This window comes from Lissotriton vulgaris, chromosome 8 (assembly GCF_964263255.1).
Source record: "Lissotriton vulgaris chromosome 8, aLisVul1.2, whole genome shotgun sequence".
Lineage (NCBI taxonomy): Eukaryota > Metazoa > Chordata > Amphibia > Caudata > Salamandridae > Lissotriton > Lissotriton vulgaris.
This window is the reverse complement of record NC_141696.1, coordinates 30352295-30369329: the sequence shown is the minus strand read 5'-3', so window position 1 is coordinate 30369329 and position 17035 is coordinate 30352295. Positions and strand designations below refer to the sequence as shown.

General features: G+C 44.1%; 1 protein-coding gene across 1 annotated transcript in view; it reads right to left on the bottom strand.

The window, feature by feature from the left end:
• Positions 1–1589: 1589 nt before the first annotated feature.
• LOC147693300 (extracellular calcium-sensing receptor-like) overlaps positions 1590–17035 on the bottom strand; it is a 34743-nt gene continuing 19297 nt past the window's right edge. Inside the window, exon 4 of the mRNA XM_086935910.1 lies at positions 1590–1736. Within this exon, the coding sequence (XP_086792036.1) occupies positions 1590–1736 (147 nt within the window). The remainder of the gene's footprint in view (positions 1737–17035) is intronic.

The window sequence follows — 17035 nt, the reverse complement described above, 5'->3', positions numbered from 1 at the left end:
TCCTGAAAGGTCCACTCAGCCTTTCATCCATCGGAGGTCGATAAAATGAGTACCATTGAGTTGGTAAACAATGAACATCTGTTATTCAGCGCCAAGAGACCTTTGGGTGAACGTGCACTTTACAAATACACGTTATGTTATGTTAGTTTTGAATATAAAAATAAAAAACGGGATACGTGAAGCAGTATTAAATCTCTGCAAGAAGCATGCATACTGTTTGATATTGGGATGGTCTTCTCTCCAGGGATTCAGCAAATGATAACTAGCCTTGAAAGAATGTATTATTTTTTTCATCTTCGGTTTTTGCTGTTTTTTTAGTTTTTATTTGATGTATTGTTGATCAAATCTTGAACCAAGTTAAAATCACCTCCAAAGTCAATGGGCCTACTGCCCTATTGCCATTTCATAAAGCTGAGTGAGAGGATCAATATTGTCACTAATTGGACCATAATAATTAATCAAATTTAGCTTTAATCCTTTCATTGCAGCTGTGACCCAGATCCATCTGCCTTGTGGATCTCTGATCACGTCACTGACTTCCCAATCAATACTATTCCCTACGAATATTGCAACACCCCTGACCGCAGCCTGATATGATGCGTAAAATGCGGGAAAGTACCAGGGAGGATTGAGAGCTTTCGAGTTTTGCTTTTAAGATGTGTCACTTGTAGAAAGATGACTTCTGATGCAAATGAAGAAAGACACCCAAACATACTACGATATTTTCTTGTGTTAGTTGGCCCAATAACATTACTTGAAACAACTTGATATTTTTGTTTCTCCAGAGATATGGCCATGATTTGTTGATTTCCCTCCTGACATTGACACTCCATCATAAATCCTATTGTTGAATTTGCAGCTGAATACTATTCAACCTGATTCTGATCATTTTAACATTTTGCAAAAGTGCTCCCCCCACCCTGATTGCCCTCCCTGAAAGCCCTGAGTGACTTTTTGCCTGTGTGCTCCCATTCCCAACCCCAGTGCTCACCCAGAAAACCCTTTGTGACCCCTAAAAAAAAGCCCAGTAAGAAAGAAGAGGCCCACTTACCCCCTTCCTATTTGACCTCTGTGGAACCACCCAATCCCAACCCTACCTGAGAAAACAAAAAAATACCGTAGCTAGAGTTTCCAGTAATTCTCTGTTCAATTTCTTAACTTGACCCCCCCCCCCATTATTAGATTCTATGGAATTGGCTCTAACACAAACTTTCAGTGTAGACTGCCGCACTATAGCTGCCTGCATTCCCTGACTCCTAGACTGACCCAGCATTGACTTGAATTCAAGTCGCCTCTTACAGCCATGGCTGACATGTCTGAAAAAATTCTTAAATGATACTGCTTAGTTGTCTGAAAGCCTCTTGATTTAAAAGCAGCTGCAATAATTGATTCTTTTGTTCAAAAGTCACCTTAATTGATGAGGAATGCACATGGATATTTTGTGTTAGTCTGTTGCTGAAAAGGGACTCGATGGGCCCTCATAACTGAGTGCCACTCTTTGTTGTGCAACTCCGCTGGTAGGACATCTTACAGGATCAGATCCGAGATAACATTTATGAGTTCTTGGCCCACTTCCTGCCCTTCTGGGATCACCGGCAATGATTTTCGAACTCATCAAGCTTGATCTGGGTATCTTCCAGCTCTTGGCTATACTTGATCCAAAATGCTTTGTATTTTTTCTGCGCCTCTTCCATGTCAGAGATACTCTGCTCTGCAAGTGTTAGCCTTTGATTAAGCTGTGTTATATTGTCATTAATTTTATCAAGCTGACATTTTCCTTCTCTGTGAACCTTTTCCTGAGCATTTTTAACTCTCTAATCTCACCCAGGATTACTTGCACCACGTCTCCTTTAGATCTGGTAAAAGATCGCTTTGACTAGACACTTTTTGAGGGGGTAGTAGAACTTTATTGCATGATTAAAAGAAAACCGTTGCAAATACAAAATTTAAAATATCAAGAATGCGTTAAAAGAGGGAGTAGGTTGGTCCGATAGGAGTGGGGATAACCGGTGGATTCTGCCAAAACGTTATGCCGATGAAAGATCACAGGCCATGGGCCCCTCACAGAGTTTTCTAGCTGCATGATCCATAAACCTTACTAGAGCGCAGTTTAGTTTGGTGTTCCTAGGGTCAAAACAGGCCAAAACTGCTGCTCTACAGGTTCTGATGGTTTTTGTATTCCAGAGGTGCTTTAGAAGGGCCCGTCTTTCAATCAGCAGTTTTGGGCAAAGGCATGTGATGTGTATGATGTCTTCTTTGTGAGACCCACAAAGGCGGCATAAGTCTCGGCCATGCTCTCTTTTCCATTTTGGCAAGTGTACCAGCAGGTTGATGACACTCAGTCTCAATTTTAAGAAACTTAGTTTCGTTCGTGCAGTGAAAGATACGGTTAAGTACTGCTGTGGGGTCAACAGGGTGTAAGATTGCAAAGTCAACCAACCATGACTTCTTTTTGCTAGACGAGCCTTATCTTCCACTATTGAAAGTTGTTTTGTGCTTATTTTCGCCAGCCGTTTGAATTCCTTCTGGCTTGCATACATGCTCCAGAGGTCATTTAGGCATAGGGTTGTTAAGCTTTTTGCCCAATAGTCATGTCCTGCTCGCCATGAGTTCGTATCAAGACTTGCCCACAGGTGGTGTCCTAAGCTTCCTTCCTTCGATGACCTCAATTTGTGACAGCACACGAGAAATGTCATGGCTCTAGCGAGTGGTTGTTGGCAAATTCCCAGTTCCAACCTAATTTGGGCCAGTGATGTTTGGGTTGGTAACTTGAACAATGATCTATAGATCTTTGTGATGATTTTGTCCAGTTGGCCACTGTCCAACCCTTTTAGGATTTCACTGCCATAAGTTAGGGTTGGAATAATTTTTGCCTGGGCGACCTGTATTGTCGGTGCAAAAGTTGGGCCTTGAAATTTCTTTTGAATTGAACCAATTGCGAAAGCAAGTGCGGCACCTTTCCTTTTTTGTTCCTCTAAGTAAGATTTGTATTTGTCATTATTGTTAAAAATGACTCCACACTTGAGACTGCAGGTTGTAGTCGCAGCAAGTATCTGGAGATGCCATAGACAGGTTTATTGCAACAGCTTCAATAATTGGATTATTTTCTCCCACAGGAGCTGCAGCAGATTCACTAGTGAGATTCATCTCTATTAGGGAAGCTAGGACCACTTTCATCAATTGTGTCTCGTATACCAGACCCAATTCTTTCCCTGATAGAGATTGTCTATCTTCCTCAATGTCGATATCTTGGCTCCTTTGGGCTCAAACAGTGGGTAAGGGGGGTTATGCCCTGGCGTATTTAAATGTTTCACCTCTTGCATTGTGACAAGTCTGTTTCTGGCTCTGTTGAGAGAGGCGCACCCTGGTCTGCAGGATTCTTCTTCTTCTTTTGTAGAGATGTTGTTTTTTTCTGTTAGGGGTTCACAATAGTCTTCTCAGAAAGACCCCTTTTTTCTGAATCCGGCGAGCATTCCTGATTCACGCTTAGATTAAAGCTTGGGCTGCTGCCCTCAAGATCATCCTCTAAATTAGCCGACTGCTAAGTCCCACCTGATTTTTTCAAGCTTAAGCTGCTTTAGCTGTTCTGCACACCTTGACCAGAGGTGTGGCAATTAATAACCCCTTCTCATGCTGTGAGACACTTCATCTGGCCAAAATATTTTCCTGTTTTTGTAGCATGATAACTATCTCCTTGTTGGCGAAACTTGTTACTTTTAATATTGAATCCCTTCAAAATTTGAAAGTGTCTCAGTGTGGGTTGAATGAGTGGGGGAGCAGGGCAAGACGGACACAGTAAGAGCAGTAGCAAGCCGCACCCTGTCCTTAGGAGGGCTGCTTCCGTAACTGCAAATGCTGCTTCCTTTTATTGCTGACTAATGCATACCTTATATGATTCTTCCCCCTTAACCCTTCCCTTACCTGGATATTACTCCTAACACTCTGCATTTCTGAACTCCAGTGAAGATCCAGCCACAGAACAGAGCTGCTACCAGGTCTTCACCACCACTTACAGCTGATTTGCAGCACCCTGCACAACTCTGCATGTAGCTCCTTTGCCATGCAGAAGAGCTGCCAAGTTTTCAGCCTCGTGCATTCTTCTAGCCTCCACGGCTCAGCACAACATAGACTTGCCATGCCTGCTTTTTCTGTTGAGGGAAACGGCCCACAGAATGAAATGTGGAGATCACCAAGACCTCCTAGAAGGGGGAGCTGGGGCAATATTGGGTTGTGTCTCCCTATTCCGCAGTGCGGAGCAATTTAACAGAGCATGTCTCTTCACCAGCACTGCATCAAACAGTACGGCAGCTCTACAGTGATCATCCAGTAGAAATGGCAGGGGGCTCCTAGACAAGCAGCATGATGTGATTTCAGACAAGGAGCTTGGCGGGATGGAGAAGTCTCTCTGAAATCACCCCTTTTCCCTGGTTAGAGTGATACTAGCCATTCCACTAATCCTGCTGTCATCTGAATTCCTTTGGTTTAAGGCTGACACACACTTTCACAGGACCCACTTTACCGGGGTCAGTAAAGACTACCATTAACATGATACCTCTATGTCCTGATCACACAGTGGTAATGCCCCTCCAGGATTGGAGTAGTAACTAAAGACTCAAAGGCTGCACAATATCCCACTGGCCAGGTCTGGCCCAAACTATTTAGTTCCTTGAATAGCACAGTTTTTCAAGGATTTTCTGTCAACCAATGAGGACCTATTGAGAAGAACCTATGGTCAAGTACACAGGACTCTGTCACAATAGGCAGAAATCTGGGCTGGGACACTTGACTATGGCTGTAATTGATCTATGAGAGGAGAAAGACGAGCCAGTCTGAGGGAAAAGCCTGACACCATCTTCTCAGGAGGAGTGATGGGCTCCCAGTCAAGTGTGGGCACCCCAGTTGATCTAGAGAACCTGTGATAAACAGCAGTTAGATTACACCTGCTCCAGGAACACAAGGTTGGAACAGCCTAATACGCAGGATGTGTCAACTGTTGCATAACACTGAGGCCCAGCGGAAGATCCGTCTTCTATCACTCTTGCAAGGATATGTCTTCTTCATTCCTGCCTGTTCTTTAATGGTGCAGGAAGCCTGTATGCACCTTTCAATAGTGCCAAAACATCTTGATCATTGTCTTGACTTCACCTCATGGAATGGGTGGAATGGGAATGAGGTCCCACGAGGACAATGGTGCTGGGATTATGGAACAATGCACCTTTTGGCTCTAGGTCCTTCTGATCTGGAGACATTTAGGAGTTCTAGCATCCCAACTAGCTAGTACACCCTAATGCTAGCTCAGTAATGACTGGACTAGTGGGATTTCAGTTGACTATGGTATCGCACAAATAATGGGTCACTGGACACCATTCTTGTATCTTCAGAAGAAATTGTTGTTTGTCAAGTTTGGATGGAGCTTCACTTATTGGACAGGGGAGTTCACAGCACCATGGTAAGTTTTGGAAAAGGTGCACCACACCCTTGTTAACATTCCTCCCTCATTAACTAAAACCAAATCACTGCAATTTATATTGATTGTATTTCCCTTTGAACCGTAGTAGCAAGAATCTCTAGTCTTTTTAGTGTAGCATTGCATGACTGCTTTGGTGCCCCTCTTTGGTTATCCTATCCTTTTGCAAGGAGTGATCATTTTTGCCTCCACTGAAGTGCAGAGACAATAGACATCTTTGTTAAAACCCTCCATCATATAACATTGGCTTTGTACCCCATGTTAACCGTGTTAGTGTTGTTTAGTGCCTAAAAGCCACACTATCTTTGAGATTGTATCTCTGGCTAGAATGGTTGGAGAGACATCTGGTTTTCTTTGCCTATCTTCATTCTATCTTTCTTATATTTTTCCTATGTGAAAGAAAATACTTTTCTAAAATAAAACATTGATGTAGTTTTAAGCTTATTGACTAATCTTGTTTCACTGTATTCTGAGTGTCTAAATCTAAATTATCTCCTTCAATAAGCCTTGAGCTACTTGACCACAATGCCTTGAAAAAGGCAGGTTCTGAAAAGCAATTCTTGGCTATTCCACTTGGGGTCAACAGTATTGTAATCTTAGGACACCACTTGTCAACAACTCTAATAGTCACAATTAGAGCCCACTAACTCTTGACTGCCCTGGCACACACGGAAAAGGTTATCACATTGATTGGCAACTTGTGGAGATCATTGCACACCAGTCTCTGGCTAACCTGATAACAATTAATAAATGCAGCTCATATGCATAAGACTATACACAAGATGGTGATGAGCAAATGGAGGGAGGCTGCAGAATATATACAGTGTCAAAATCATAAACCTCCATTACAAGATAAAAAAGAGCTGTTCAGCTGCAAATAAGACTCTGAGGGCAACATGTAAAAGGTAATCGTTTGCGATTACCAAATAGCAAATTCTAGCAGTTTGCTATTTGGTCATCACAAACACTAATGTAGAAATGTGCCTTTGACAAATTGTATGATTCCCAGTGGGTTGCAAATAGAGCTAGCTCATGAATATTAAAGTTGTAGTTATTGGTGTGCAACCCATTGGGAATAGCTAAATTCACATAGATGGTGAACTCCCGGGGTCAGCAGACAACCATGTCTGTAATTTTTTTTATATAAAGCAATCTCGTTTTTTTGTAAAATACGGTATGTATTACATAAAGGAAAACGGGGCCACTGCCTACTCTTAAAAACATCCTTAGGCACTCTTCCCATTTGCGAATGTGTTACCACCTACTTGAAGTAGATGGTAAAATGCAAATGTTTTGCAACCACATTTCAGGTGCAAAATATTCACACATGCCACGGTGAGTTGGGATTAGGAGTTGACACCCTTAACATGCCCCATCTATACTACTATTATAAAGTAAGAACTTTGAACTTTTGAGGCGGGTAAACTCGGGAACCACAGCGATGTGAACGTGCATGCTGACATCATCTAGCGCGGGGGGGTTGTGGCGGACAGGAGCACGAGGAGGTCGAGGAGCGGCGGACAGGAGCGCGGACAGGAGCGAGGAACTCAGGCTGAGGTACGTGAAGCGCGGGGAGGATCAGAACGTGTGCGGCTGAGTGAAGCGCGGGGAGGAGTGGAGGAAAGGACTCGGGCTGAGGTGGGTGAAGCAAGGGGAGGAGCGGCCCGTTTGCGCTCGAAAAGTACACCACCAATCCAAACACCCAAGACATCTTTGAAAACCTCAGGGCAAGCAGAAGGACATAGGCTATATAAAAATAAAAAATATACGTTGTTTAAAAAATTAGGAATAAAAATAAAGTAGTCTCTTGCAAGTAGCGCCGGCCATGACGTCTGCGTGATGACATCGGGAAAGAACCTGGGCGTTTTAGTATTGTTTCAGCAAAGGGGACTACTTTTTCTTCGTTTTATATCTGCCCCGTTTTTATAAGGTAATGGCTGATGCCTGCAAGGAAACTATCACTCTTACTAGCGAGAGTCTGTTTATTCGTATTTTATAGCTCACTGCCCTTGGAGCTGGCAACACTGACCATCGGTGAAAAAACGGCAAAACCCAAGTTATGGGTTTGCAATCTATTTTATTTACACAGGGAGCGGTGGAATAAATAAATTGGCATTTTCAATCAGATTTCCAACACCTTTATAATGCATATATGCAGTAAATACACAAATGATTGGACTTTTAAAGATGGCGACTGCGAACAACGAATCCGCCGGCCAAGATGCAAATGTTATGACAATTGTATAGAATTAGCGCATGTAACCTTTAATGACCCCAACAGGTTCTAAATAACATCTACGGCCAGAATATTAAGAGGCATTAAATAACGAGGGACTGAAAGACCGAACCGGGTTGCATACCAAACTACATTACCCACGAGCCATGGATACTGATCACAGCCGGATCGTCAAAGCAGAACTCTTCGTAGGACTGCCATCTACATCGAGGTGAGCCCAGATTCTTGAAGATTAGACGCTCCTTTAGGTAGCCTACAGCATAGAGAATTAACAAGAAACTCCTGTTTCCCCCGCAGATGGCCATCTAACTCTTTTTGCAGAACACACCAAAGGAAGCAACTAATCCAAGTAAGAGAATCATTTAGGACCGCGTTTGTAATAAGTGAAAAAACGAGTGCTATTATTCTTTCAAAAAACGAGTCCTTATGCACCACCCTGTTTCACATTTCTCCCCTCCCAGGCACTAGATAGCAGGCAACTTCTCTCAAAACAGCAGCAATACAGAGGATTGCATGAGCTATATGTAAGTGGCGAGACTGAGTCGAGCATAAGCACGTGTAAATGCAAAACCATGTGAAGCTAAATTAGGCTCTCTGTCTATTTCCTCCAGCTTTTAACTGTTCAGAGTCGTGGGCGATTTACAAGCCACTACTATTGATGTAAGGAGCAATTGGCCTTAGTGGTGGAGCTACCTATAAATAGACAGAACAATCTATACTCTATACTACTATTATAAAGAGGGAACTTGCACCTTTTGGCCAGGTAAACTCGGGAACCACAGCGCCAATCTACACACCCGATACATCTATGAAAATGTCAGGGTGTGTAGATGGACATAGGCTATATAATTTAAAAAAAAAAAGTAAATTAAAAAAATTCAGTTTGAAAACAAAGTAGTCCCCTGAAAGTAGCGTTGCCGGGACCTAGAGCTGGCCGCGACGCGACGTGCGTGATGACCGCGATGCGACGTGCGTGATGACGACGAAGGAGGAGTGGCGGTGCAGTGAGGAGCGGCGGCACAGGTAAGGAAAGGGAAAGTTCAGTGCGAGACTGCAGGGGGAGGCAAGAAGTACCTTCGCAGTGCTATCAGCTGGAAGAGGCAGCAGTAAAGGAAAATGTCGGAGCGCAAGTGAGTCGGGGCAGCAGTGAGTCGGGGCGGGAGTGAGACGGGGTGGGAGTGAGTCGGGCGGGAGGGAGTCGGGCGGGAGGGGGGCCTGGTCCGTGTCCGGTCATGGGCATGCACGGACAATGTCGGGGTGGGCGGTGGCCGGGGCGGGCGGGTGCCTGGGCGGGCGGTTGGCCCTGAAGCCTCATTGCCCCCAGGCAATGCTGGGGCGAGCTGCTAGTCTATACTACTATTATAAAGAGAGAACTGTGTCCTTTGAGCCAGGTAAACTCGAAAAGTACACCACCAATCCAAACACCCAAGACATCTTTGAAAACCTCAGGGCAAGCAGAAGGAAATAGGCTATATAAAAATAAAAAATATACGTTGTTTAAAAAATTAGGAATAAAAATAAAGTAGTCCCTTGCAAGTAGCGCCGGCCGTGACGTCTGCGTGATGACATCGGGAAAGAAACTGGGCGTTTTATTATTGTTTCAGCAAAGGGGACTACTTTTTCTTCGTTTTATATCTGCCCCGTTTTTAAAAGGTAATGGCTGATGCCTGCAAGGAAACTATCGCTCTTACTAGCAAGAGTCTGTTTATTCGTATTTTATAGCTCTGGCAACACTGACCATCGGTCAAAAAACAGCAAAACGCTGAGGGAATCTCTCCACGGGACTACAAAATGACATCACAGCGGCCATTTTTGTAGTTCCGCCGGCTCGCGATGTCAGTCCCTTCCTCATTGACAAGTGTGTTGAGTGTGAACGGGGCATGCTGCAATCTCTGGCATGGAGGTGGGGTGGGATAGCGCTAAGACAGGGGTCCTCCTCAGCAACAAGCAGAGAGGCTAACATTAATGAAACGAAGGGAGACCAAGCAGTGACCTGGCACGATAGCAATTTAAAGCTGATCTGGCTCACTTACACATGTTAACTATTAAGCGTGAAAACAGGGTGGATCACGTGACCCAGGCAGCAATATTTGATGATCAGAACAGTATGCAAAAAACAGGAGAACTGAGGTGTGCACTGCAATCATTGCGATGTATTGGATACTTTTTCTACCCTACCTGTAAGCTGCACCCACAAAGAGAAAACGAACAGAAAATAAAACTTTAACGGAAAGGAATCACCACACGTGATATGCACATCCTAGAAACAGAAGGAACATTGTGAACTTTACAGACGGTTCCATTTAGCTGACAGACTTGAAAAGCAGTTGTTAAAGATACGTTACATATTTAACGATGTTCGAATATTTGTGTAATGTGTGTTTAAGATCACGAGATTGCGTATAAGCTTTACTCTTATTTAAATTGCAATCAAAAGAACTAAATGGCAACGCAATGTTTAACATCATATGGGTGGGCGGGGTATAGTATCAAATGCCTGAGGTAATACGGAGCTTTGTTAGTGATAAGTACAAGTGTAGATTGAAGGACGACATTCTGTTTATGGTGATTTAGAAAGAGGTGCATTATGGGTTATGGAGTCATTCACGTTCATTCAGTGATTAATGTAAGGCGCTGATAGGACTAACCAAAGAGGCGGGATGATGTCACATGGCTTTAAAACAGTGGAAACCTACGTTTGGTAATAGCTGCTGACAAAGGGAACCCTCTCTAGGATACATGTGAAAGAAGCAGTGAAGGTACGAACTTATGGCTGGAAGGCTGGAGTTGCAAAGAGGGAGGGAGTGAAAGGTGGATTTGGATAAATGCACGTTCATGGATGAGACTAAGGAAAGTTAAGACTAATAAGCAATAAGCAACGGCGCGCTCGAGGCAATAGTCACGGTGGCATTTTACACCGCATTTTTAGAGGGAAAGCGTTGTGTGAAAGGGAAATGTGAATACATGGCACGCATTTACAAGCATGCATTTCCGAGTGAATCAGAGGGGATGAAACCGTATGTTAATTGCGATCTCTTTCTATTGTAGTGAACCCCTGACGAAGGGCTTTCTAAACAGCCCGAAATGCATTGGGTACAACATTGATGAGCTACTGAGGATGTTTCTATGGGCCTTATTTATGAAGGACTTGCGCCGCCGGTGCGTCACTTTTTCCCATGTTAAAAGTGACGCACCGGCGGCGCAAGTCCTTCATAAATAAGGCCCTATGTGTTTTTACGTGTCCGGAAAAAGGCCCGGATGGGCATATCCACGGCATGAGAAGCTGAAAAACTCATTTGCATCTCACGTGTAAAAGAAATTGAGGAAATAAATGAAGTTTCATTATAACGTTGGAGTATTTTTGATGAACTATCGCTAAGAATTAAATAAATGTAAAAGATTGGGACAATCACCTTTCCTAAGCTGTGCACTGGGTCTGGAGTGTAATTACGCTCCATTTACACATGTTCACTTTCTATTTCAGCATCTACAGCGCTGAAGAAGCGGCAGAAAATAAACGGCATGCGTCTTTAAGCCTCCTGTCTGTTGTGTGTGCACGGAGGCCTGCGCTATTATGCCTGGAGTGGAGGAGAGGGCAGGCCTAATCCATGAAACCGAACCAGTTACCCCCAGGGAGAAAAGTGTAAGACTTGAGCCACATACAGGGCCTTATTTATGAAAAGTGACGCACCACTGCGTGAAAACAGCGATACGTCACTTTTCACAGCGCACTCCTTGCGACACCAATGATGCGTCATATTTAAAGTATGACGCATCATGTCGCAAGGAGTTACAGATACGTCAGTATTTCTGACGTATCTGTAAGCGCAAAAGTGACGCATTGCTGGAGTGTGTCACAAAAGTGACGCAACTCCAGCAATGCGTCCTTTCACATGGGGAAAGCCCCATGTGAAAGGGCTTGCGTCAGTCTTACGCCTGCTGTGAGGCAGGCGCAAGATTTTGACGCAAAAGCGTCCTAAAAGTGACGCAGTGAAATCTCATAGATTTCACTGCGTCACTATTACGAGGCTTTTTGCGGGGGAACGCCCCCTCTGCATACATTATACCTGACGCAGGTATAATGTGGCGCAGGGGTTTAAAAAGTGACGCATCTACCTAGATGCGTCACTTTTTAAATATGGCGCAACAAGGCGCATGTTTTACGCCGCCGATGGGTCACAAAAAGTAACGCATCAGCAGCGCAAAACTGACGCAAGGCCTCATAAATGAGGCCCACAGTCTTTTTGTCAGAACACTAGAATTATGGTTAGGTTTCCACACTTAGGAACAAGTAGCTGGAGGACAGAAACAAGGTTAAAGCTTCATGTATGGGCCCACAGGTGTTGCTGCATCAGGCCTAGAAGTAACTCAACTAGAAAACCTTAGACAGTCATAGGCACCACTTCAAAATTAAGGACAAACTAAATATGGAGTCAGAGCGACCAGTGGCTAACAAAGAAAAATAAAATAACATTTCTTTCCCACCCACCACGTAAATTTTAAAATTATCACTTGATAAAACGAATTTAATTTTCATCAGCAGCCACTGCAACAACAGAGAACCTAAGTCATCAAGCGAGTTCAGTGTCCAGGAGGAAAACTGACCCGGACTGCCTCCTTCAGGCAGGGTTTATAAACAGTTGCTTTGCAGGCTAAAAATGAGCAATGACATTGACTGCTCTCTTCTAATCCCCTCCTGTCTCGTGACCTCGCTGGCTCTGGGCACAAGGGAAAGGAAAGAGCATTAAGTAAAGCTCAGAGAACAGGAATATGGTCAGTCGCTGCTCTCTCTCTCTCACAAAGGTTTTTTATTTGACAAAGAATTCACCAATCCATACTAATATAATAAAGAGAGAGCCCAAACCTTTGAGGCGGGTAATCTCAGGAACCACAGCACCAATCACAACACCCAATACAGCGTTGGAAGTAGTCCCTTGTGGGCGTGTCTGCGTTGTGCTGTGGGTGTGTGCTGGTGGCGTGACAAACGCTGGGGGCGTGTGGTACGTTCCGCCCTTCATGCCATGTCTCATATCAAGTGCTGTGGGCGTGTGCTGGGGGCGTGGGCGTGTGCAGGGCACGGGATTACGGAAAAAAAAGTGTGCGTTGTGCCCAATATTTCATTGTTTTTTCTTCCCAGGTTCAGTACATTCCAGCTCCGGGTGTCCACCCTGCTCCCTTTAAATACCCCTGCACCCATTCATCATACCCCACCCTTACTCCTTAAAATACCCCAACATCCTTAAACACTAACCCATCTTAACCCTATAAATATACCCTGTACCCCAAAACCCAAACCTAACGCTAAACCCTAAAAATCCCCCTGTACCCCAAAACCCAAACCTAGCCCTGAACCCTATAAATACCCCTGTACCTCAAAATCAAAACCTACCCCTGAACCCTAAAAATACCCCTGTACACCAAAACCCAAACCTAGCCCTGAACCATAAAAATACCCCTGTACCCCAAAACCCAAACCTACCCCTGAACCCTAAAATACCCCTGTACCCCAAAACCCAAACCTAGCCCTGAACCCATAAAATACCCCTGTACCCCAAAACCCAAACCTACCCCTGAACCCTAAAAAAACCCCTGTACCCCAAAACCCAAACCTAGCCCGGAACCATAAAAATAACCCTGTATCCCAAAACCCAAACCTACTCCTGAAACCTAAAATACTCCTGTACCCCAAAACCCAAACCTACCCCTAAAAATACCCCTGTACCCCAAAACCCAAACCTAGCCCAGAACCCTTAAAATACCCCAAAACCCAAACCTACCCCTGAACCCTAAAAATACCCCAATACCCCAAAACCCAAACCTAGCCCTGAACCCTAAAAATACCCCTGTACCCCAAAACCCATACCTATCCCCAAACCCTAAACCTACCCCTGTACCCAATATCCCAAAACTATATCTGAACCCTTAAAATAACCAAACACCCAAAAACATATACCTCAGTACCCCAAAACATATACCCCTATACCCATACTTACCTTATCCAAACATTAAAAAAAACATGCTTTTACCATTCATGCATTTACAACGAATTTCATTGTAAATGTATGCGTGGTAAAAGCATATAAAATGTAATGCTATGCGTTATAATGGCATTCCGGAGTCATGGTACTTTTATAATGAAAGTATACGGAGTGATGGTATGTGGAAAGAAAGTTGCAGAATAATGGGTGTTTACCCTCCCCCGGTAAGTACATTGGTGGCATGGTGGCCCACATCTCCAGCAACATACTCATATTTTTTCATCACCGATTTGAAAAATGCACAGGTCTCTCTCATTGATGCCCAGCACCGACATACACTTTTAGACACACCTCCCACCACAAGTTCTAGAATTGCGAACTTTAGAGCTGGGGAGCTACGTTCGAATCTCGGCATCAGCTCAACATCCTGTGATTCCAGGCAAATCGCTTTGTCTCCCCGTGCCTACCACAAATCAATGTGTTCTTCTGTAATGTAAATTGTGCTCATGCCATGTTGTCGAGTTCGCGCTATATAATATTGCAAGGAAAATAAAGTAGGGAAACTCGAGTTCACACACTACTGAACGCGCACTCTTAAGTGCATCAGCAGTGCACTGTGAATCGGAGCGTTTCACAGGCCTGTCACAGATAAGAAATGCTATCAAAATGAAATCCTACGAAACAATATATTACTGGCCGGCAGCAATTCATACCCGGACAACGTCGGGACGGGCTGCTAGTAATATAATAAAGAGAGAGCCCAAACCTTTGAGGCGGGTAATCTCAGGAACCACAGCACCAATCACAACACCCAATACAGCGTTGGAAAGGGCAGTTGCCGCAGAAGGACATAGGCTATGCAGATGCCCACCATATATATTTAAAAGGTAAAAGAACCGTGCCAGCAAAGTAGTCCCTTGTGGGCGTGTCTGTGTTGTGCTGTGGGTGTGTGCTGGGGGCATGACAAACGCTGGGGGCGTGTGGAACTTCCACCCTTCATGCCATGTCTCATATCGTGTGCTGTGGGCGTGTGCTGGGGCGTGGGCGGGCGTGGGATTACGAAAAAAAAAGCGAGCGTTGTGCCCAATATTTCATTGTTTTTTCTTCCTAGGTTCTGTACATTCCAGCTCTGGGTGTCCACCATGCACCCTTTAAATACCCCTGCACCTCATAATCATAACCCACTCTTACTCCTTAAAATACCCCAACACCCTTAAACACTAACCCATCTTAACCCTATAAATATACCCTGTACCCCAAAACCCAAACCTATCCCTAAACCCTAAAAATACCCCTGTACCCCAAAACCCAAACCTAGCACTTAACCCTATAAATACCCCTGTACCTCAAAACCCAAACCTACCCCTGAACCCTATAAATACCCCTGTACCCCAAAACCCAACACTAGCCCTAAACCCTAAAAATACCCCTGTACCCCAAAACCAAACCTAGCCCTGAACCCTTAAAATTCCCCTGTACCCCAAAACCCAAATCTACCCATGAACACTAAAAATCCCCCAGTACCCGAAAACCCAAACCTAGCCCTGAACCATAAAAATAACCCTGTTTCCCAAAATCCAAACCTAGCCCTGAACCCCAAAAATACCTCTGTACCCCAAAACACATACCTATCCCTAAACCCTTAACCGCATGCGCGCTAGCGGGTTTTCCCGCTGCGCGCTGAAATTTAAAAATCACGGGTAACGTGACAAATCCAGCTCGTCATGCGCGCAGCGCAGGTAACGCCCATGATGAGCTGGCTTTGTCATCCGCATCGAAGGGGTTAAAATACCCCTGTACCCCAAAACACAAACCTACCTAATGAACCCTAAAAATACCCCTATACCCCAAAACCGAAACCTAACCCTGAACCCTAAAAATACCCCTGTACCCCAAAACCCATACCTATCCCTAAAGCCTAAAACTACCCCTGTACCCCATAACCCAAAACTATATCTGAACCATTAAAATACCCAAACACCCCAAAACATATATCTCAGTACCCCAAAACATATACCCCTATACCCATACTTACCTTATCCAAACATTAAAAAAACATGCTTTTACCATTCATGCATTTACAACGAATTTCGTTGTAAATGTATGTGTGGTAAAAGCATATAAAATGTAATGCCATGCGTTATAATGGCATTGCGGAGTCATGGTACTTTCGTAATGAAAGTATGCGAAGTGATGGTATGCGGAAAGAAAGTTGCAGAATAATGGGTGTTTATCCTCCCCCGGTAAGTACATTGGTGGCACGCTGGCCCACATCTCCAGCAACATACTCATATTTTTTCACCACTGATTTGAAAAATTAATAGGTCTCTCTCATTGATGACCAGCACCGACATACACTTTTAGACACACCTCCCGCCACAAGTTCTAGAATTGCCAACTTTATAGCTGGTGAGCTACGTTCAAATCTCTGTATCAGCTCAACATCCTGTGATTCCAGGCAAATCGCTTTGTCTCCCCATGCCTACCACAAATGAATGTGTTCTTCTGTAATGTAAATTGTGCTCATGGCATGTTGTCGAGTGCGCGCTATATAATATTGCAAGGAAAAATAAAGTAGGGAAACTCGAAATCACACACTGCTGAACGTGCACTCTTAAGTGCATCAGCAGTGCACTGTGAATCGGAGCGTTTCACAGGCCTATCACAGATAAGAAATGCTATCAAAACGAAATCCTACAAAACAATATACTATTGGCCGGCAGCAATTCATTCCCGGACAATGTTGGGATGGGCTGCTAGTCAATACTACTATTATAAAGAGAGAACTGTGTCCTTTGAGCCAGGTAAACTCGAAAAGTACACCACCAATCCAAACACCCAAGACATCTTTGAAAACCTCAGGGCAAGCAGAAGGACATAGGCTATATAAAAAAAAAAAATTAGGAATAAAAATAAAGTAGTCTCTTGCAAGTAGCGTCGGACGCGACGTCTGCGTGATGACATTGGGAAAGAACCTGGGCGTTTTAGTATTGTTTCAGAAAAGGGGACTACTTTTTCTTCGTTTTATATCTGTCCCGTTTTTATAAGGTAATGGCTGATGCCTGCAAGGAAACTATCGCTCTTACTAGCGAGAGTCTGTTTATTCGTATTTTATAGCACACTGCCCTTGGAGCTGGCAACACTGACCATCGGTGAAAAAACTGCAAAACCCAAGTTATGGGTTTGCAATCTATTTCATTTACACAGGGAGCGGTGGAATAAATAAATTGGCATTTTCAATCGGATTTCCAACACCTTTATAATGCATATATGCAGTAAATACACAAATGATTGGACTTTTAAAGATGGCGACTGCGAACAACGATTCCGCCGGCCAAGATGCGAATGTTATGA